The following is a 24,174-nucleotide window of genomic DNA, read 5'->3' as shown; positions in this document are numbered from 1 at the left end:
GTTCTGCAGTCACTGGGGATTGGCTCTGAGCACTGGCGTCCTATTGGTCCTGAAGATTCCTCCCGAGTCCCAAAGCCTGCCACAAACTACTCGCTCCATTTGGTTAACTGCATGCAGCAATCTTCAGAATGTAAAAACAAATCTGAATAGTTTCCTTCAATGCTTCCCTCCCTCCCCCCTCCAGTTGCATTTCTGTAGTGCCTTTCACAACTTCATGACATCCCAAAGAGCTGTGTGGCCGTAGGAGTGTTTTTTTTTTGCAGGGTGGTCTCTGTTGTAACGTGGGAAACGAGGCAGTCAATTGAGCACAGCAAGCTCCCACAAGCAACAAAATGATATTGACCAGGCCGTGTTTTAGGGGTTCGTTGAGTGAAAGGTCAACCAGGACACTGAGAACTCCCTGGCCCATCTTCAAACAGTGAGCGGTGGGATGTTCGATATCCACCTGAAAGGGCAGGTTCGGTTTCAAGTCTCATTCAAAAAAAAATGGCACCTCCAATAGTGCAGCATTCCCTCAGTACCCCACTGGGAGTGTCAGCCTAGATACACTTGAGCCTTCGAATTGGGATTTGAATCCACAGCGGCCTTCTAACCCAGGGACAAGGAAGTACTACCGTCCAAGCCGCAGCTAACACCGTTTATGAAAGCTTTAAATGAGAGGTTTTCTTACCCCTTTCTGGGTTGTCTCTTTCGGGAACACTGTTCCCATTCACTGACCAGTTTAGACAGGGGTTCTAACTGGTGACAGGAGCTCAATTACCACTCACAAATATATCTTAACATCGATTTCAGGTATTGGGTTTCTTGTATAACCTAAAGGTTGCCAGCTTCCGATACGGCAATTGCCACAATTTAGCCGGAGATCGGTAGCAGTGAGATCCCAGCTCAATGTTCACAGAATCGTGACGGTGTAGAAGGAGGCCATTCGGCCCATCGTGTCCGCACCGGCTCTCTGGGCATTTTAACTTAGTGCCGATCTCCTGCCTTTTTCCCATAATCCTGCACATATGTTCTTCCTCCTTAATACCCGCTTTCACCACCCCCCCCACCCGCCCCCCCAACCCCTCTACTCCCAAAATGGCAAAACATGAATGAAGGTGATGCTGTCCCTTTAAGCTCTCCTACACATGCCGACCGCCAATGCTTTACGTGGGCATAGGACCATTTGGGGATCCCACCCGCTCCGGCGATGAAAGTTGCTGAAAATCGACACAAGAAGGCTGGCCTACACTGGGGAATGGTGTAGGGCGGGGGGTAGGGGGGACAATGCTCTACCCTTGAAGATGCAGAAACCATTGACAAGACACGGGGGATGGGGGGCGGAATCCAGTGATGGTATCCCACTGATGAGAAGGTGCAAATTCCACCAGAGTGAAGTGTTGTTTGGGGGTGGGGGGGGGGGGGGGGGGGGAGTGGGGTTGGGGGGGGTGGGTTTGGAAACTAAATCCATCTTCCGTTCTGTGGAGAAATTGGAGAAGCTGGGATTGTTCCCTTGAGCAGAGAAGGTTAAGGGGGGGGTGGGATTTAAACAGGGGTGTCCAAAATAATTATGAAGGAATTTTGATGGACAAGTCAGGGAAAACTGTGGGTCAATAACCAGGGTTTATAGAACTAGAATCATTGGCTAAAGAACTGGAGGGGAAATGTGGGGAAATGATTTCACACGGAGGGTTGTTCAGGTCTGGAACGTTATCGCTGAAAGGGCGGTGGAATCAGATTACATATCGTTAAAAGGTAAATGGACGTGGTCTTGAAGCAAACTAATTTGCAGGGTTATGGGGAAAAAGCAGGGGCGTGGGACAAAATATTGGATAGCTTTTTCAAAAAGCCAGCACAGGTCTGATGGGCCAAATGGCCCCCTCCTGTGCTGCCGGATTCTATTACTCTATCAGCCAACGCACGTGTCATTACTGAAGCCAGGGCAGGAGCAGCTGGCTGAACTGATCCTTTCTCTATTAAAAACAGAAAATGCTAGCAAGACTCAGCAGGCCAGAAGAATGAGAGGCAGAGTTAACGATTCAGGACAATGACCTTTCATCAGAACTGGGGGAGATTTACGAGGCTTGAAACAAGAGTAGAATCAGGGGATAAAAAAGAGGGGGATGAATAAAATGGAGGTTCTGCGGTCGGCTGGAGAGCAAGAGCGATTGAAATGAATTGGAGGTTTCTCTGATTTGATTGGGAGATGGGACTGAGCTAGGAAGTGTAGACATACTGACTGAGCCTAGTCCTTAGGATGAGCCAGGAGCCAGGGAGACCTGCGGAGCAACAGTTCTTGTGTGCGGAATTTGAGGTGGCCCTTGGCTGACCTCACAACAATTGTGGGCAATGATGAAGGGTTCTTGACCACCCCTCTCTCTCCACCGTATCCCCCGCCCACCCCGCCAAAGTGGCCCCACCACTCTTTCTGGCTTTCAGGAGCCACCTCCAGTTCCGCACACAGGAACTTCTGTCACACGGTCGCTCCGCAGGTCTATCTGGCTCCTGGATCATCCTACGGACTAGGCTCAGTCAGTAGGTCTACAGTTCCTAGCTCAGTCCCACCTCCCTATCAAGTCAAAGAAACCTCCAATTCATTTCAATCGCTTTTGCTCTCCAGCTGACCGCAGAACCTCCATTTTATTCTTCCCCCTCTTTTTTGTCCCCTGATTCTACTCTTGTCTCAACTCTCGTAAATCTCCCCCAGTTCTGATGAAAGGTCATTGTCCTGAATCGTTAACTCTGCCTCTCATTCTTCTGGCCTGCTGAGTCTTGCTAGCATTTTCTGTTTTTAATAGAGAAGGGATCAGTTCTGCCAACTGCTCCTGCCCTGGCTTCAGTAATGACACGTGCGTTGGTTTGAGGTCACTCCTGACGCAGTCTCTTGGCTGAAGCGCACCCTCCTGAGATGGGAAGGAAGTTTAAACTCCTGCCATCTGCCTGATTTATCGCCAGCGAACTGGATACCAGAGGAAAAGAAACCTTAAAAAGCTAAACGACAGAACACATCCATATCACATTTGCAATAAGACTCCGCCTTCCCAGCTATTTCTATCCTTCAGTTACCCACCGCCTGCCAAATAGGTCCTTTCCCAAATTAACCTTTCTCTCCCCAAGCAAACGTCGGAGAGAGAGAGAAAGATAGAATGAAAGAGGGAGAGAGCGAGAAAAAGGCAAAAAACACAAAAAGGAAAAACAAATAATGAAAGATAAAGAAGTTGCGTTTGTATAAAAACAAAAAACTACTGCGGATGCTGGAAATCCAAAACAAAAACAGAATTACCTGGAAAAACTCAGCGGGTCTGACAGCATCGGCGGAGAAGAAAAGAGTTGGGTCATGAGAACTCGAAACGTCAACTCTTTTCTTCTCCGCCGATGCTGCCAGACCTGCTGAGTTTTTCCAGGTAATTCTGTTTTTGTTGTGTTTGTATGGCACCTCTCGCGACCACCAGAAATCCCAAAGATCTTTACAGGCGATGAAGCACGTTTTTGAAGCATAGGCACTGTTGTGACACAGCAGCTGACCTGTGCACAGCAAGATCCCGTAAACAACAATGTGATGTTGTTGAGGGGCAAAACTTTTTGGCCAGGACGCCAGAGGAAACTCCCCTGCTGTTTTTTTTCTTTGCAAAATAATGAAGAATGATCTTTTACTTGCAGCCAAGACCGCAGAAGGGGACTAGGTTTAACGTTTTCACCCAAGAGCCACCATCTCCGACAGTGCGGTGCTCCCACAGTGCTGCGCTAGAGCGTCAGCCGAGATTTTTGTGCTCAAGCCCTGGAGCAGGACTTAAACGCACCGCCTTCTGAGTCCGAGGCACGAGGTCTACCAACCGAGGCACACGGGAAGAAAGAGAGGGACAGAATAAAGGAAAGAAAAAAGTTCTAGAACCACTCCTTCTTTTTCATATGGATATAAATGACAGAGTCAAATTTCACAACGGTTTTGAAATTTGTATTTCGAGATGTGTGCACTGAATTTAGAAGTAATGAGCCCCCTAAGACCTTCAGTGATTTAAAAAATTAAATAAAAGTATTTCAAAATTTCAAAATTTGCTGATGACACCAAACTTGGAGGTGCGGCAAGCAGTGAGGATGATACCAGTTGACTGTGCCGGGACATATATGGGCTAGCAGAACAAGTGGCTTGGTAGAATTTAATACAGAGAAGTGTAAGGTGATTAATTCCGGCAGAGCGGATAGGGCGAGGGAATATAGAATTAATGGCACAGTTCTAAAGGGTGTGCAGGGACAGAGGGACCTGGGGGTGCAGTGCGTGGATCTTTGAGGGTGAGAGGACATATTGAGAGTTAGCAAAGTCTATACGATAAAAACAGAAAATGCTGGATAAACCCAGCAGGTCTGGCATCATCTGTGGAGAGAGAGAAACAGATTTAATCTTTTGAGTCCATATGACCCTTCTTCAGAGCTAAAGAGAAGTAGAAATGTGATGGATTTAATGCTGTTTAGGAGGGGTGGAGCAGGTGGAGAGAAATAGAAGGTCAGGAATAGGTGGGAGCTCAGGGGAGATTGACAAATATGTCATGAACACAAGACAAAGGAAGTATTAATGGTAGTGCTAAAGACTAAAGAAGGTGCTGACAGTGACATAAAGGTAAGATAGCAGAATGTGTAAATAGCAGAACGTGGGTCATGTCAGGTCCCTTTAACACTACTGTTTACACTCCCTTTGTCTTGGAGAATTTCACTGTCAAGTGGGTTCTGTGTTAACTTGCTGGGTTTTTAAAAAAAAAATCTAAATTTTATTTTGGACTGTTGCCTTAAAGGGGGTGTGTAACTGGGAGTCAGGTTAATTAGGAATTTTAGGAGTTGTTATAGTATTAAGCAGTTGTAGTATTATGTATGTGCTTGAAATCTTTTATTTTGTTAATAAATACTTTAATTTAATTTTTTAAATCACTGAAGGTCTTAGGGGGCTCATTACTTCTAAATTCAGTGCACACATCTCGAAATACAAATTTCAAAACCGTTGTGATAACCTGGCCAAGTTTCCCTTGTGGATTTGGTCCACCTGGCACATATCATCTGCCACATCATAATAGTACCAATAGTTGTATGTTGAGGAAGAATGAGTCTGAAGCTAGCTTGTACCTTAAAACAGGTTTATTCCCAAGACAGCAAAGTAAAGTCATAGTCTCTCCCAGTTCCTCCTCCGCTCAGTGTTCCAGCTGTTTCCATTATAGATGTACCAATACCCATCACCTGTTTAGCAATGCAATTGCCTTAACAAGGTAATAGCCATTAAACCTTTACAGTGAAAATACTAATAAGAGAAGCAAGGACGGAGCATGAAATGAGGCTGGCAGTGAACATAAAAGGGAATCCCAAGGTCTTCTACAAGCATATAAATAATAAAAGGGTGGTGAAAGAAAGAGTAGGGTTGATTAGGGATAAAAATGGGGGACTTGCACATGGACTCAGGAGAAATAGCGAAAGTATTAAATGAGTACTTTGCATCTGTCTTTACAAAGGAAGAAGATGTTACCCAGGCCGAGGTGAGAGAGGAGGTAACTGGTACACTAGAAGAATTTACAGTTGAGAAGGAGGAGATGTTAGAAAGGCTATCTTTACTTAAAATTGATAAAGCACCAGGACTGGATGAGATGCATCCAAGGCTACTGAGGGAAGTGAGAGTGGAAATTGCCGAGGCACTAGTGATGATCTTCCAGTCTTCCTTAGATGCAGGGGTGGTGTCAGAGGACTGGAGAGTTGTGAATGTTACACCCTTATTCAAAATGGGGTGCAAGGATAAAGCTGTCAACTACAGACCAGTCAGCTTGAGTTTGGTGGTGGGGAAACTTCTGGGAACTATAATTAGGGATAAAGTCAATAATCACTCAGACAACTGCAGGATAACTAAGGAAAGCCAGCATGGATTCATTAAGGGAAAATAGTGTTTAACTAACTTGCTGAAGTTTTTTTGAGGACGTAACAGGGAAAGGCTGATAAAGGCAATGTTGCAATGTAATATATATGGATTTTCAAAAGGCATTTGATGCAGTGCCACACAACAGACTTGTGAGCAAAATTCTAACTCATGGAATAAAAGGGAAAGTAGGCACTTGGATAAGAAATTGGCTGAATGACAGGAAACAGAGTAGTGATAAATAGTTGTTTTTTGGATTGGAGAAAGGTTTGTAGTAGAGTTCCTCAGGGGTCAGTGTTGGAACCCTTGCTCTTCCTGATATATATTAATGACCTAAACTGTGGTGTGCAGGGCATGATTTCAAAAGTTGCAGATGATACGAAGATTGGAAATGTTGTCAACTGTGATGGGGATAGTCTTGAACTTCAAAAGGACATAGACATGTTGGTGGATTGGGCAGACAAGTGGCAGATGAAGTTCAATGCAGAGGAGTGTATGGAGAGAAGAATATGGAGAGACAGTATAAAATAAAGGGAGAAACTCTAAAGGAGATGCAGGAACAGAGGGACATCGGTGCATACGTACATAGGTCATTGAAGATGGCAGGGCTTGTTGAGAGAGCAGTTAATAAAACATATAGTATCTTAGGCTTTATTAATAGGGGCATTGAGTACAATAGTAAGGAGGTCACATTGAACTTGTATAAGGCACTAGTTAGGCCTCAACTGGAGTACTGCGTCCAGTTCTAGGTGCCATACCTGAGGAAGGATGTGAAGGCATTGGAGAAAGTACAGGGGAGATTCACAAGAATTATTCCAGGGATGAAGAACTGTAGCTATGAGGATAGATTGGAGAGGTTGGGACTCTTTTCCTTGCCGAACAGAAGGCTGAGGGGAGACTTGATAGAGGTATTCAAGATCCTGAGGGGTATAGAGAGGGTAAGTAGCGAGAAACTGTTCCCACCCAAGAGAACATCAAGAACTAAAGGGCACAGATTCAAAATAGTTGGCAAAAAGAGTAAATGTGATGTGAGGAAAAATTTTTTCACCCAGGGTGTGGTTGGAGTTTGGAACAAACTTCCTGAGAGGGTGGTGGAGGCAGGTTCAATTGAGGTATTCAAAAGGGAATTGGATTGCTATCTGAAAAGAATGAATGTGCAAGGTTATGGGGATAAGACAGGGGAGTGAGACTAGGTGGAATGCTCTTTTAGAGACCCAGTGCAGACTCAATGGGCCAAATGGCCTCCTTCTGCACTGTAAAGATTCTGTGATTTCTGTGACACGTAATTGCGACTTAACAAAATGATTGCCATCGTCATTACTAAGACACTGACAAAGTCAGCTTAATCAGAATAGTCAAGAAAGCTGGGCTTTCCAATAACTCATGGGGATGGAATTTACGTTTCTCAGCAGGGTGAGGGAGGCGAATGGAAATTGAGGGGTCCGCGCTCCCCTACCCCCCGTTTCCTCTGCGTAGCCAATCAAGTGTCAGATCACCAAGTGGTGGCTGTCTGGGCGGGAAAACAATTAGGGAGGTCTGTGCCCAATCAGCACCGTCGGCTGGGATGCCACACTGCCGAGGGGTAATGCTGCGAACAGGCAGTCAGTCACAGCTAGAATTGTACAGACACCCTCCTGTCAGAATCAGTGTTTATTTTTTAGTGTAAGTGCAAAAAATGTTTTAAATTTTTTTTATTTGTTCATAGGATGTGGGTGTCGCTGGCTGGGCCAGCATTTAATGCCCATCCCTAATTGCCCCTTGAGAAGGTGGTGGTGGTGAGCTGCCTTCTTGAACCGCTGCAGTCCATGTGGTGTAGGTACACCCACAGTGCTGTTAGGGAGGGGTGCTCCAGGATTTTGACCCAGCGACAGTGAAGGAACGGCCGATATATTTCCAAGTCGGGATGGTGAGCGGCTTGGAGGGGAACCTCCAGCTGGTGGTGTCCCCATGCATCTGCTGCCCTCGTCCTTCCAGGTGATAGCGGTTGTGGGTTTGGAAGATAGATAGCTTCTTGATTGGTAAGGGGATCAAAGGTTACGGGGAGAAGGCGGGAGAATGGGGTTGAGAAACTTATCATCCATGATTGAATGGCAGAGCAGACTTGATGGGCCGATTGGCCTAATTTCTGCTCCTATGTCTTACGGTCTTATGGAAGGGGCTGTCGGAGGAGCCTTGGTGAGTTGCTGCGCGCTGCATCTTGTAGATGGTACACGCTGCTGCCGCTACTGCGCGTCGGTGGTGGAGGATGGGGTGAATGTTGAAGGTGGTGGATGGGGTGCCAATCAAGCTTTGATAAGTTTAGAGTTTGATACACGACCCTTGCCATTTTATCACTCTTTAGGAAAAGAACTTATTCCATCCCTATCGGCCCATCCCTTTAAGTACAGCAGAGCATGGTCCTCATCTGGAAGGGCTCATTCCCCACTGAAGAGCAGTCCCACGCACACGTGAACTCGCCTTGTCAGCTGCAGAGCTGAAACTCACCCGAGACCCTTGGCGAGTGAGTGAATGAATGAACGAGTGGCCGACCCCTGACGGGCAGCTCAGCCGCCCAATGGGAAGCGGGAAGGAGGTGCCCCGCCCACGCCGGCGAGCCATTCAGCGAGGAGGAGGCGGAGACAGAGGGGGGGCGGGTCCAGGATGGGCCGCTGGAACAAGGCGGGATGTTTCAGCCGAGTGAGAGGCAGAATGCAGCGCCCTTTAACTGTGTCGGGAGAGGATAAATATCCGACCCACAGGCAGGATCGGGACAGGTCAAACCTTCGCGGGTCTGTGGCTGCCGAGGAAAATTTAAAAGAAGCGCTTGGAAAAAGTTCCTGAAAACTTTTTTTCTCTTTTGGAAAAGTTTACAACAGCACAAAAACTTTTATTTTTCTCTTTGGAAAAGTTTACAACAGCACAAAAACTTTTATTTTTCTCTTTGGAAAAGTTTACAACAGCACAAAAACTTTTATTTTTCTCTTTGGAAAAGTTTACAACAGCACAAAAACTTTTATTTTTCTCTTTGGAAAAGTTTACAACAACACAAAAACTTTTATTTTTCTTTTGGAAAAGTTCACAACAACACAAAAACTTTTTCTTTTTGGAAGTCTGCCTGTGGCAATGTTTGGGGGATTGTGAGTGCGGGGCCAAGCCATGGCTGTTTATACGCTGACCGGCTTCTCCTTGGTAAGTTTGCTGTCCTTCGGTTACCTGTCCTGGGACTGGATGAAACCCGGGCTGAGTGGCAGGAAGGTGCCAGCGGTGGAGAGGGACGGTGCCGAGGAGAGACCCCACATCATCTTCATCCTGGCGGATGACCAGGGCTTCCACGATATCGGGTACCACAATTCGGACATTCACACTCCCACCATGGACCGGCTGGCTGCGGAAGGGGTTAAACTGGAGAACTACTACATCCAGCCCATCTGTACCCCGTCCAGGAGTCAGCTTATTACAGGGAGGTGAGTTCAGGGCGGAAAAAACCTCCCACTCCCCTCAACTTTTCCCTGTCAGTGTGACTGCTGCTGAGTCCGGATTTTTTAAATATATATATATATATATATATGTTATCCAGCCTCTCACAACCTCAGGACGTCCCTTTTCAGCCAGTGCATTAGAACCATAAGAGTGGCTGGGGCACAGGAGGAGGCCATTCGGTCCGGCGTGCCTGTGCTGGCCCTCTTGTAAGAGCAATTCCCCCTACTTTTTCTCCCTCGCCTTGCAAATTTTTTCCTCTGCGGGTAATAGGTGCCTGGAATTCGCTGCCTGGTTTGGTGGGGGAGGCTCAACCCCCTTTTAAAAGGTACCTGGATCTGCAGCTGAAGTGCTGTAACCTGCAAGGCTATGGACCAGGTGCTCAGCTATGGAGAGGGACTGGATAGGCTGGGGTTGTTTGCCTTAGAGCAGAGAAGGCTGAGGGGGGGGACCCGATAGACGTATACAAAATTATGAGGGGCATAGATAGGGTAGATAGGAAGAAACTTTTCCCCTTAGCGGAGGTGTCAATAACCAGGGGGCACAGATTTAAGGTAAGGGGCAGGAGGTTTAGAGAGGATTTGAGGAAGAATTTTTTCACCCAGAGGGTGGTTGGAATCTGGAACACACTGCCTGAGGGGGTGGTAGAGGCAGGAACCCTCACGACATTTAAGAATGTATTTAGATGAACACTTGAAATGCCATAGCACACAGGGCTGGAAAATGGGATTAGAATAGATAGGTGCTTGATGGCCGGCACGGACATGATGGGCCGAAGGGCCTGTTTCTGTGTTGTATAACTCTGACTCTAGGTGCTGGAAGGTGGGATTAGAATGGGTGGCTAGTTTTATTATGTTTTCTTTCTCGGCCGGCACAGACACCATAGGCTGAATGGCCTCTTTCTGTGCCGTAACTTTTCTATGGTTCCAGATGGTAAATGGTCAATGCTGTAACGTTGGGAATACAGAAGCCAGTTTTCACACAGCAAGCTCCCACAGTCAGCAACTGGACAGATGGCCCGTCAATAAAAACAGAAAACTTTGGAAAGGTTTAGCTGGGCAGATAGCGTCTGTGCCGGGAGAAGCCACAGTTAATGTTCTGCAGGCACATGACCTTTCATCAGAAACGGTCGCAAGGGAAGACAGATTTTTGGTGCCTTAGGGAATTGAGGGATAGGGGGGAGCGGGTGGGAAAGTGGAGTTGAAGGCCAAGGTCAGCCATGGTCACATTGAATGGCAGTGCAGGCAGGAAGGACTGTGTGATCTCCTCCAGCTCCTATTTCTTGTCTTTTTGAGAGATTTGATAGAGGGATTGAATATCGTGAGGGGTCTGAGCAGAGTGGATTGGGAGAAACCGTTCCCATTGACAAAGAGTCGAGAACCGAGGGTACAGGTTTAAAAGTGATTGGCAAAAGAACCAAAGGCAACATGAGGAAAACGTTTAAATGCAGCGAGTGGTTGGGATCTGGAGTAAGGATCAGGAACTTCCAGACTGGCTTTCAAAATGGAATTGTATAAGCCTCTGAAGAGAGAAAATTTAAAGGGCTATGGGGTAAAGGTGGGGCAGTGGGATTAGCAGAGAGCTGGCACAGATACGAAAGACTGAATGGCCTCATTCTGTACTATAACCACTCTGTGATTCTCTGATTCAGTGATTTACAACCTGCTTTGTTAGTGATGTTGATGAAGGGATAACTATTGTCTTAGGACACCAGGGAGAGCAAGTGCACTCCCCCCCCACCCCCAAGCTCTTTGAAATAGTGGACATGGGATCTTTCCTTTCACACCTACCTTGGAAAAATTGGAGTCTCGTCTGATTATGGCATCTCTGACAGTGTAGCACTCCTTCAGCAGTGCACTGGGAGTGTCAACCTGGTTTTTGTGCTTAAGACTCTGGAGTGGGACTAGAAAACACATCAATGTGCTACCCAATAAACCATGGCTGACACTGTTAATTAATCTTAATTTGTACATTTATATAATTACTTTTCAATAGCAGCCCTGCCAATGAGCCAGAAACTCTAGGTTCGCGTCCCACCCCAGGACTTGATGGCCGAGGAAGGTGCATTCATAACACGGCCAAGCAGGTTAATTATCAACCTGAAAGTCCCTCCAAAACACGCCAATGGCAGGTGGTAAGAGCAGGAGAGATTCCTGGTCAGCCATGCTTAAAAATTCTTTCATGGGATGTGGGCGTTGCTGGCAAGGCCAGCATTTTATGTTGGAGTTCATATATCCATAGCTCCAGACTACAACATGCATGTAAAAGTACATGTTGCCACAGCAACACAGACTCCCTGGATGAACTATAACATTCTACCACCACCATATCCATCCTTGGGTAAGGTGTCCAAAATTGTACACAGTACACCAAGGTTGCAAATAATTTCAGTAAGAATTCTTTACTGTTGCACTCCCATCTCTTTTGCAATGAAGGCTTGCATATTATTTGCTTTCCTAACTGCTTGCTGTACCTGAATCTTAACTTTCTGCGATTTCTGTGCAGGGACACCCAGGTCCATTTCCCAATCTCTCACCAGTTTTTAAAAAAAAACAATAATCCTGCTTATTTTATTTTTCCTACCAAAGTGGATAACTTCACCTCCCTACATTATGTTCCATTTGGCATGTTCTTGCCCACTCACTTAACCTGCCTATATCACTTTGTAGCCTTTTCATCACCGCTTACTTTCCCACCAAAGCTTTGTATCATCCGTAAACCTGGATACATTACACTCAATTCCCCTCATCTGAGTAATCTGGAACACTGCTTCAAACCAAACGGCAGGATGAAGGGCTTCAAAAGCAAATATAGCATCTGGTGTTAAGTGCTCTTCCATCAAAATGCGACATAAGCACGCGGAATGGTTTGATTGTGGTAGCGCAGAGCCTTGGAATCGTTTAAGGAGCCAACTTGGCGGGAAACGTGCAAACTGTCTGATGCTTTTATACATTGCCCTTTTTTTTAGCCGATCTATTCTGCTTGCTCAGAATTAAAATCTGAGTTGTTCGTGTGAGAGTTCTGTTCAAGGTACTGAATCATTTGCAATGTCCTGCTCCTGCCAAGCACACTCGAAATGTCTGGAGGCAGCAGAGATTTTCCGTAGAGCAGACGAGGTTGGGGGGGGTGTGGAGAGAGAGAGAAACAGCTTTGCATCCAGTAGGAACAGTTCCGAAGAAGAGTCATACTGGACTCGAAACATTAACTCTGTTTCTCTCCGCACAGATGCTGCCAGACCTGCTGAGTATTTCTAGCATTTCCTCTTTCTATTTCAAATCTCCGGCGCCTGCAGTACTTTGCTTTTATTTTAAGGTTGAGAGAGATTTCAAATACCACGAAGAGTTTTGATAAAGCAAAAAGATGGCAAAACTGTATCCAGAAACAGGAGGGTTAGTAATTAGAAGGTGCAGATTTAAGATAATTAGCAAAATAACCAGAGGAAGATGGGATGAATTTTTTTATGTGGCAACATGTGATCTGGAATGCGCTGCCTGAAGAGATGGTCGAAGCAGATGCAATAACAACATTCAAAAGGAGAAATGGATAAATACACAAAAGGGCCAAATTTGCAGGAGGATGGGGAAAGAGACTAATTGGATAGTCCTTGAAAAAGATCCAGCACCATCTTGATGGGCAGAGTGGCCTCCCCCTACGCTGTATCTATGATAGACATGGAAAAAGAAATTCTGAAGTGCCTGGGTTCACTTTCTTTTCCTGTTTTCAAATTAAAGGAAAATGTTGCAAATACTTCATCCGCTCACCCTGCATCTGTAATGAGAGGATTAGGGTGAATCGGGGTGTCTAATCCACCATCATTGCTTTTTATACCTGGTTTAACATCATACTTCTGTTAGTTCCATATGATATCAAACCCAAACACTCACTAATCTGATGAGCATCTTGAATACTCCACTCCAGGCACAGGCCATGGGTTCTGCAATTTTTGTGAATTTTGTCAACATGGCTCACGTAGTTCCTCAGGGTAGTGTCCTAGGCCCAACCATCTTCAGCTGCTTCATCAATGACCTTCCTTCCATCATCAGGTCAAAAGTGGGGATGTTTTCTGATTATTGCATAATGTTCAGCACCATTCGTGACTCCTCAGATACTGAGGCAGTCCATGTCCAAATGCAGCAAGACCTGAACAATATCCAGGCTTGAGCTGACAAGTGGCAAGTGACATTTGTGCCAGAAGTGTCAGGCAATGACCAACTCCAAGAGAGAAGCTAATCACTGCCCCTTGACATTCAATGGCTTTACCATTGCTGAATCCCCCACAATCAAGATCCTGGGGGGGTTACCATTGATCCAAAACTGAGCTGGACTAGCCATATAAATACTGTGGCTACAAGGGCAGGTCAGAGACTAGGAATCCTGCAGTGAGTAACTCACCCCCTGACTCCCCAAAGCCTGTCCACCATCTACAAGGTACAAGTCAGGAGTGTAATGGTATACTCTCCACTTGCCTGGATGAGTGCAGCTCCAACAACACTTAAGTAGCTTGACACTGTCCAGGACAAAGCAGTCCACTTGATCGGCACCCCATCCACAAACATTCACTCCCTCCACCTCCGACGCACAGTGGCAGCAGTGTGTACCATCTACAAGATGCACTGCAGAAACTCACCAAGGCTCCTTATACAGCATCTTCCAAACCCACCACCGCTGCCATCTAGAAGGACAAGGGCAGCAGACAGATGGGAAACCACCACCTGGAAGTTCCTCTCCAAGCCCACTCACCATCCTGACTTGCAACTTTGTCACCATTCCTTCACTGTTGCTGGGTCAAAATCCTGGAACTCCCTAACAGCACTGTGGGTGTTCCTACACCACATGGACTACAGCGGTTTAAGAAGGCAGCTCACCACTGCCTTCTCAGGGGCAATTAGGGATAGGCAATAAATGCTGGCATAGCCAGCAATGCCCACATCCTGCAAACGATTAAAAAAAAAAGCAGTCTCTCACCTCGGAAGGTTGTGGGTTCAAATCCCACTCCAGAAACTTAAATGCAAAATTGAGGATGCTCCCAGTGCAGTACTGAGGGAGTGCTGCATCCTCGGAGGTACTGTCTTTCAGGTGAGCTGTTAAACTAAGGCTGCCCCATCTGCCCTCTCGGATGGACGTGAAGGATCCCACAGCACTATTGGAAGAAGAGCAGGGGAGTTCCCCCCGATATCGTGGACAATATTTATCCCTTAACCAGTATTTATATAAATGGTGAACAACAGATTTGTGAGATCTGTATGAAACAGATTATCTGGTCATTATCACATTGCTGCTTGTTGGGGCTTGCTGTGCCCAATTTGGCTGCTGCATTTCCTTCATCCCAACAGTGACTACACTTCAAAAGAGTAATTGACTGCAAAGTAATTTGGGATATCTTGAGGTCGTGAATAGCACAATTAAACGTGAGCTATTTTCCTACACTGCCCCTTTCACTTTACAGGAATGGTAAGACCTCCACCATAAAACAACTTTTTCCATGTGAATTCCATTCCTTATGTTCACTCGTCCATATAGAACTTGGATAAGAAGTTATCACAAGCTGTGCCCTTCTGAATCTAAATCATGGTTTACAGTATTGTTAGCTTGTTATTTTTACCTCTCTATTTTTATTAAATGCCCCACTCCTCTCTCGTGCAAGCTATCCCTGTTGATACTAAAATGGGAGGGAGGGGTAGGTGCAAATTTCTGCCCCCCTTTTTCCTAACAAACTGATGACGTACATCATGGCAGACACTCCCCTGTGGCAGTGTGCCCATTGACTGCAGCACCTTTAGGAGTTTGCGAGCCAGTGACTACGGAATGGCCCCCGTGTGATCTGCACCTCTTCCAGAGATCACTGCGAGGAAGCATGTATGGGTGGACCCTCTGGGGAAGACAAGGTCAGGCCCTGCCCTGAAGCATCTCACGGGAGAATAGCTCCTTCACAGGTCAGGCTTGCCTTCGAGGGGCGGCCATTTTGAGGAGTCTCCAGTAACCGTGAAAGGGAGGAAATTTCGAATGAGCATTTTTTTTAAAAAAAAGTCTGTAGTTGGAAATTGAAGAAATGATTGGAAATGAGTAATATCTACAGAAGCTGAGTGATTCATGTTGGATGATGATTGAGTTGGCAAAGAGACAGCTCAGTTCACAATGTTCACAGCCTGAATTATACCCAGTAATCAAAAAAAAAGTACTTCTTGAAGTACTGTGAATCAAAACACTGCAAAAAATGGGTTTCACATTAAACAAAACTCTTAAAATCTTTAGCTCTCTACGAACATGAGCTGGATGTCACTTAACCAGTGCTTGTTATATATAGCTTGTCACCTCCCACAAGGCTTTTCAATCTTTGCCCTGTTGGCCTTTCTTAAACTTTTTAATAAAGTTGTAGAGTGATCTTAGAACTGCTATATTGCAATCTAACCCTCCACTCCCACTCCCTCAACCCGTTTAGTATATAATCAAGATTTATCCTCCAACACAATACTCAGGGAGTGCTGCCTTATGAGAGGTGACTTCCTTCAGCTCAGACAATGAACTTACGAGCGTACAAAATAGAAGCAGTTGTCGGCCTGCTCTGCCATTGAATAAGATCATGGCTGTGTGTTTCAAGTTGCATATTCCAATCTACCTGCCAATACCCTTTGATTCCCTTGCCTAACAAGAATCTATCTACCTCTGCCTTAAAAATATTTAATGACCCCGCCTCCATCACCTTCTGAGGCAGAGAATTCCAAAGTCACACAACCCTCTGAGAGAAAAAAAATTCTCTTCATCTCTGTCCTAAAAGGTCAACCCCTAATTTTAAAACAGTGCCCCCCTAGTTCTGGACTCACCTACAAGAGGAAACATCCTTTCGACGTCCATAGAACCAAAGAACCATAGAAAAGTTTTACTGTGCAGAAAGAGGCCATTCAGCCCATCATGTCTGTGCCAGCCAAAAAGAAAAAAGAAACTAGCTGCTCATTTTAATCCCACTTTCCAGCGTCTGGTCCATCGCCTTGCAGGTTACAGCACTTCAGGTGCAGACCCAGGTACCTTTTAAACGAGTTGAGCGTTTCAGCCTCAACCACCAGCTTAGGCAGTGAATTCCAGACGCCCAGCACCCTCTGGGTGTGAACATTTCTCCTCATGTCCACCTTGTCAAGACCGATCAGGATCTTATATACTTCAACCAAATCACCCCTCACTTTTCTAAGCTCCACTGGAAACAAGCCCAGTCTGTCCAACCTTTTCTCATAAGACAACCCGCTCATTCCAGGCATCAATCTAGTAAATCTCCTCCGAACCGCCACCAATGCATTTACATCCTTAAATAAGGAGGTCAAGACTACACAGTGTTCAAGATGCGGTCTCACTAATGCCCTGGATAACTGAAGCATAACATCCTTACTTTTATGTTCAATTCCTCTCGTAATAAAGGATAGCATTCCATTAGCCTTCTTGGTTACCTGTTGTGCCTGCATACTAACTTTCTGTGACTCATGCATAAGAGCATCTAAATCCCTCTGCACCTCTGAATTCTGCAGTCAGTCTCCGTTTAAGTAACACCCTGCTTTTGTTATTCTTCCTGCCAAAGTAAACAATTTCACATTTTCCCACATTATACTCCATATGCCAGATTTTTGCCCACTCACTCAACTTACCTGTAACCATCTGCAAACTCTTTATGTCATCTTCACAACATACTTTCCTACCTACCTTCGTGTCATCTGCAAATTTAGCAGCCAAGCCTTCGCTCCCTCATCTAAGCCATTGATGTAAGTTGTAAAATGTTGAGGCCCCAGTACAGACCTCTGTGAGACTCCACTCGTCACAGCCTGCCAATCAGAAAAAGACCCATTTATGCATACTCCCTGTTTCCTGCCAGCCAATCAATCTTCTACCCATGCTAATATGTTACCCACTACACCATGAGCTTTTATTTTCTGCAATAACCTATGATGTGGCATCTTATCAAATACTTTCTGGAAATCCAAGTACAGCACGTCTACAGGCTCCCCACTATGCACCGCGCATTAATCCTTCAAAGAACTCTAATTAATTGGCTAAACATGATTTCTTTTCCATAAAACCAAGCTGACTCTTCCGATTACCTCGAACTTTTCTAAGTGCACATTTATAACCTCTTTAATGATTGACTCTAACACCTTCCCCATGACAGACGTCAAGCTAACTGGCCTATTGTTCCCTGTTTTCTGCCTTCCTCCCTTCTTGAATAGAGGGGTTATATTTGCTAATTTCCAGTCTGATGGAACCTTGCCAGAATCTAGGGAATTTTGGAAAATCAACGCCAAAACATCTACTACCTCATTAGCCGCCTCTTTTATGACCCTAGGATGAAGTCCATCTGGACCCAAAGACTTGTCAGCCCGCAGCTCCATCAGTTTGTTCAATACCGCTTCCCTAGTGATTGTAATTTCACCAAACTCCTCTCTCCCTTCCACCTCCTGATTTACAGCTGTTGCTGGAATGTTTTTTGTCTCCTCTATAGTCCTCCGCCATTTCCTTATTATCTACTATTAACTCCCCATTCTCACCCTCCAGAGGACCAACGCTCACCTTACCTACTCTTTTCCTGTTAAATTTTTTTTTTTTTTGTTAAAAATATACTTTATTCATAAAAAATCTTCAATCACATTCAAAACCATTTCAAAAACAACATTACAAGGGTACAATCCAGGTTAAACTTTTACAAAATGTATCACCAGGTGCATCAGTACAAACAATATTACAATCATTTACAGCCTTTCATTTTGATCTGTACAGCCCGAGGGGCTCTAAACAGTTCCCAGTCTCTCGGTGCGCTGTGGTAGAAAGGTCTTAGACAGCGACCCTTCCCCATTGCGCCTTTGCGGCAGCTGCCCCAAGCTTTAGTGCGTCCCTCAGCACGTAGTCCTGGACTTTGGATTGTGCCAGTCCGCAACAATCGGTCGGGGACAACTCTTTGTGCTGGAAGACCAACAAGTTTCGGGCAGACCAAAGCGCGTCTTTCACCGAGTTGATGATCCTCCAGCTGCAGTCGATGTTTGTCTCGGTGTGTGTCCCTGGGAACAGCCCGTAGAGCACAGAGTCCTGTGTCACAGAACTGCTCGGGATGAACCTCGACAGCAACCACTGCATCTCTCTCCAGACTTTCTTTGCAAAGGCACAATCCACAAGGAGGTGAACAACGGTCTCTTCCCCACCACAGCCACCTCGAGGGCAACGTGCAGAGGGGGTGAGACTCCTGGCGTGTAGGAAGGATCTGACGGGGAGGGCCTTTCTCACCACCAGCCAAGCTACGTCTTGGTGCTTGTTGGAAAGTTCTGGCGATGAGGCATTCTGCCAAATGACTTTGACAGTCTGCTCGGGGAACCATCCCACAGGGTCCACCCTCTCCTTTTCCCTCAGGGCCTCTAGGACGTTACGTGCTGACCACTGCCTGATGGACTTGTGGTCAAAGGTGTTTTTCTGCATAAATTTTTCCACCAGGGACAGGTGGTAGGGCACGGTCCAACTACTTGGAGCGTTCCGCGGCAGCGTGGCCAGACCCATCCTTCGCAACACCGGGGACAGGTAGAACCTCAGCACGTAGTGACACTTGGTGTTTGCGTACTGAGGGTCTACGCACCGCTTGATGCAGCCACACACAAAGGTGGCCATCAGTATGAGGGCGATGTTGGGCACGTTTTTTCCCCCTTTATCTAGAGGCTTGTACATCGCGTCCCTGCGGACACGATCCATTTTCGACCTCCAGATAAAGCGGAAGATGGCTCGAGTGATCGCCATCGCGCAGGAGTGTGGAATGGGCCAGACCTGCGCCACGTACAGCAACAGCGAGAGTACCTCACACCTGATGACCAGGTTCTTACCCGCAATGGAGAGGGAGCGTCGCTCCCACATGCCCAGTTTCCTTTTCACCATAGCCACTCGCTCCTTCCAGTTTCTAACGCATGCCCCGGTCCCTCCGAACCATATCCCCAGCACCTTCAGGCCGTCAGCCCTGACAGTGAAGGGGACAAAGGATCGGTCAGCCCAGTTCCCAAAGAACATGGCCTCGCTCTTCCCACGATTTACCTTGGCTCCCGAGGCCAGTTCGAACTGGTCGCAGACGTGCATCAGTCTGCGCACCGACAGCGGATCCGAGCAGAAGACGGCGACGTCGTCCATGTACAGGGAGGCTTTTACCTGAGTGCCTCCACTGCCTGGGATCGTCACTCCTCTTATGCCCGGATCCTTCCTGATGGACTCGGCAAAGGGTTCTATGCAGCACACGAAAAGGACAGGCAAGAGAGGACAGCCCTGCCTGACTCCAGATTTAATCGGAAAGCTATCTGTTTCCCACCCATTGATTGAGACTGCGCTACTGATGTTAGTGTAGAGCAGTTGGATCCAATTTCGAATTCCCTCCCCAAAGCCCATTTTGGAGAGCACATCCCCCATGTAGGTGTGCGATATTCTGTCAAAGGCCTTCTCCTGATCCAAGCTGATGAGGCAGGTATCCACACCCCTGTCCTGTACATAGGCAATCGTATCCCTGAGCAGCGCCAGGCTGTCAGAGATCTTCCTGCCTGGCACAGAGCAGGTCTGGTCAGGGTGAATCACCAATTCCAGAGCGGATTTGACCCGGTTGGCGATGACCTTGGACAGAATCTTATAGTCCACATTCAACAGTGAAATGGGTCGCCAATTTCTAATTTCCTCCCTTTCCCCCTTGTGCTTGTAGATGAGGGTGATGATGCCTTTCCTCATGGATACCCGTAGAAACTCTTGCTATCTGCTTTTACATTTCCAACAAGCTTCCTCTCACACTCTAATTTCTTTCTCCCGATTAACCTTTTAGTCATTCTCTGCCGTTCTTTATATTCTGACCAATCACCAGACCTGCCACTCATCTTTGCTCAGGTGTATGCTTTTTCTTTAAGTTTGATGCTTTCCCTAACTTCTTAGGTTAACCATGGATGCTGGGTCCTCCCTTAGAATTTTTCTTTATAGTAGTAATATACATATTCTGAGTATTCTGAAATATCTCCTTAAATGTCTATCACTGCTTCTTTGTTGATCTATCCCCTAGCCTAGTTTCCCAGTTCGCTTCAGCTAGCTCAGCTTTCATGCCCACATAGTTGCCCTTATTTAAGTTTAAGATACTAGTCTCTTCTCCCTTTCAAACTGGATGTAAAATTCAATCGTATTGTGGCCGCTGCTACCTAGGGTGCCTTTACTCTGAGGTCATTAATTAATCCTGTCGCATCACACACCAGCAAGTCTAATAAACATGCTCTTAGGAAAAGGGGTAGGCCACTCAGCCCCTCGGTCCTATGCAATCACTGTTGTAGTGTAGGAAACATGGCAGCCAATTTGCACAAAGTAAGACCCCACAAACAGCACTGAAGTGATGACCACATCACCTGCTTTTAGTGATATTGGTTGAGGCATAAGTATTGGCCCTAGGGAAGAACTCCCTTGCTCATCTTCAAACCTGTGCCATGGGATCTTTCACATCCACCTGAAAGGGACAGATGGAGCCTTGTTTTAACATCTCATCCAAATGATGGCACCTCCAACAGTACAGCACTCCCTCAGTACCGCACTAGAGTGTCAGCCTCTATTTTGTGTTCAAGTCTCTGGAGCAGGACTTGAACCCATGACCTTCTGATTCTCAGGCAAGGATGTTACCCACTGAATCACAGCTGACACTGAACGGCGAAACAGGAACAGGCCAAACAGCCTCTTGAACCCATTCCAGCATTCGATTGGATTATCCAATCTCCAACAAAAATCTATTGATCTCTGAATTGATAGCTCCAGTTGATTCCCAATATCCTTAGCCTTCCTGGGAAGGGTGTTCCAGATTTCCACATACCTCTGTGTTAAAAGTAACACCCTGAACTTGCTTCCTAAATGATGTCAGCTCTAATTTTAAGATTGTACTCCCATCTCCCTGAACTCCCCCACCAGAGGAAACATTTTCTCATTATCTACTCTGCAAGTTAAATTGAGGCTGTTCCTGTCTGGTCACATAAGAAATCCAGGGCACTATTTTGAAGGAGAGCAGGGGAGTTCTCCCCGGTGCCCTTGGTCAGTATTCATCCCTCAAGAAACCACACTAAAAACCAAGAACCTGGCCATTTGTCAAGCTGCTGTTTGTGGGGCTTTGTCGTGGCAAATCATCTGCTGGGTGCTTGCAGACAGGGACAGTGGCTGCATTTTACAATGCATCACAAATTAAACCGTTTGAGGTGCTTCTGAGGCAAGTGATAAAGTGCTGTACAGACCCAATTTCTTTGTAAACCTTAACTGTTCCTTTGGCAAATCATTTCCAAATGATGGGGCCAAGTGCCTGAATGAACTCTGCCATCTTATGTGCCTTGTGGAGAAGCAGTGATGGTTCTGGTGATGGATGGCTCCACATTACATATTTATTTGAAGAAGTTTAACCAGGATATCCTGATGGCCTATTGCCAGGACTTTGATGCTGTCCCTTCTCCACTCATTCAAGTTGTTTCAGCCTGCAGCCCTGCTTAAAGTGACCATGGCCCCTGCTTAAAGGTGGTGCACGTTGCTTAGGGACCATTAAATGACCACACATTACTTAAAATTATGCTTAAAACGGTCATAGGCTGTGTCTAAAGTGACCATGCCCTGCCTAAAGTGGACGTGCACAGCTAAAAATGGCCACATGATGCCTAAAGTGGCCATGCACTGCTTTTAAAGTAACTGGGCTACTCAGAATTGACAACGTTAATAAAAATCCTGACAGAAAGAACAGCAGGAATAAGTTAGGATGGGAACTAGGCTGCGCCTTTACTTGCATTTAACTTTCTATAAATAAAAGGATTCCTAATCTTTCAGCATATTTATTGCTGTAACATTAGTGTTCAAAGATTCCTAATTTTTGAGCACATTTATTACTGTGACATTAGTGTTCGAGGATTCCTAATCTTTGAGCATATTATTACTGTGACATTAGTGTTCAAGGATTCCTAATCTTTGAGCGTATTATTACTGTAACGTTAGTGTTCGAGGATTCCTAATCTTTGAGCGTATTTATTACTGTAACGTTAGCGTTCAAAGATTCCTAATCTTTGAGCGTATTATTACTGTAACGTTAGTGTTTGAGGATTCCTAATTTTTGAGCATATTTATTACTGTAATGTTAGTGTTCGAGAATTCCTAATCTTTTGAGCGTATTTATTACTGTAACTCTAGTGTTCAAGGATTCCTAATCTTTGAGTGTATTATTACTGTAACGATAGTGTTTGAGGATTCCTAATCTTTGACAGTATTATTACTGTAATATTAGTGTTCGAGGACTCCTAATCTTTGAGCATATTTATTACTGCAATGTTAATGTTCGAGAATTCCTAATCTTTGAGTGTATTTATTACTATAACATTAGTGTTCGGGGATTCCCAATCTTTGAATGTATTTATTGCTGTAACATTAGTGTTCAAGGATCCCTAATCTTTGACCATATTTATTACTGTAACGTTAGTGTTTGAGGATTCCTAATTTTTGAGCACATTTATTATTGTAACATTAATGTTCGTTTCTGTGTCATCCTCTATTAACTGGAAACAAATTAAAAGAAAACTAGTCGTTTGGTAGTACAGAACTTGATTACTGCTGAAAAAAGAGACATGTCTAAGCTTTTCGTCTTGCACTCATCAGGACACTCACAAGAAAACCAATATAAGGGGGAAAGCAGCAATTTATACTGTATGGGAAGAGAGTGCTGATTGGTTGGCAAGTGGCGTTGCCATGGAGAATGCACCACTGATGGTGACTGACAGTTAACTGCCAAGCATTGTTTGAAATTTAAACCAGGCAATTTGACCCTCTCTCCACACACACATGGTGTAAATTGTTGTTTCTCCCCCTTATATTGGTATTCTTACGAGTGTCCTGATGAGTGCAAGATGAAAAGCTTCGACATGTCTCTTTTTTTTCCAAGAAAAATAACTTGGTTCCAGGAGACTGAACATTCACTAAACCTAGGAGTAAAGTTTCCACTTCCCCTGCCTTCCCACAATAGGTAGGAAATCGATATTTACAACAAAGTGACACATTCTCAAGTCAGGCCAGAAACACAGAAAGCAGAAGAAAAACAAACTAGAGAAAATATTGAATGTAAGGGGAAAAAAAGTGAAGACTAAAAGCTCTTCTCCTTGGCAGCTCAGTGGGTAAGTGCGTTACTCTGTACGATAGAGAGAGAGACACTAAGACCAAGAGACTCCCACTGCCACTCATGATAGCCTTGCATCCATGAAACTTTTGTCATTTAATCTCTCCCGCCCTCCACCCTATCTCAAACCTTCTCAGGCCTAATCCTGCTCTTAATTTGTATGTATTTTCATATCTTTGTGACTTTGATAAGAGCCATTTCAGTGTGTTGTGGCAAGGCTGGATACCTGATTGAAGGGATTCAATAATGGAAAGATGGGAAGATTTATGGAGATGGAGGGCTGTCAGGCTACAGAGATAGGGAATAGGTGAACTTCTTGGGAGAACTGAACAGGAGTATGAGAATTTCATAAATAGGGGCATTGCTGGGCTGGGAGCCGCTGGAAGTCAATGAGCACGGTGGGGTGATAGGAGAAAAGGAACTGTAACTCAGGACACGGACAGCAGAATTTTGGATGAGCTTGAGTTTATGGAAGGTAGAAGATGGGAGGCAGGCCAAGGGAGCTTTGGAATAGTCGGAATGCAGCACAGTCTGAGGTCTGAACCTTTACGTTTTCCTGGCTCGTTTCGTTCTACATCAGCATTGCATTTACCTACTGACCTAATTGAAGACATCCCACTGTTAATTGACTGGTTTACATTTTTCAGGGGCTGCTCACACGCTGTACGGCGAACTGCATTCATTAATTAAAACCTGGTTG

General features: G+C 45.5%; 1 protein-coding gene across 2 annotated transcripts in view; it reads left to right on the top strand.

Annotated features, from left to right (window-relative positions):
• The first annotated feature begins 8,934 nt into the window (after positions 1–8,934).
• Positions 8,935–24,174, top strand: part of LOC144686031 (arylsulfatase I-like) — a 37,801-nt gene continuing 22,561 nt past the window's right edge. For both annotated transcript variants that reach the window (XR_013577835.1, XM_078551177.1), the window contains exon 1: positions 8,935–9,309. Coding sequence is in view for 1 of the 2 variants with exons in the window: in XM_078551177.1 (XP_078407303.1) it covers positions 9,002–9,309 (308 nt within the window). In the remaining variant the exon portion in view is untranslated. The remainder of the gene's footprint in view (positions 9,310–24,174) is intronic.

Source organism: Cetorhinus maximus, chromosome 10 (assembly GCF_964194155.1).
Source record: "Cetorhinus maximus chromosome 10, sCetMax3.hap1.1, whole genome shotgun sequence".
NCBI lineage: Eukaryota > Metazoa > Chordata > Chondrichthyes > Lamniformes > Cetorhinidae > Cetorhinus > Cetorhinus maximus.
Note: the sequence above shows the minus strand (reverse complement) of the source record. Positions and strands in the feature narration are given on the sequence as shown.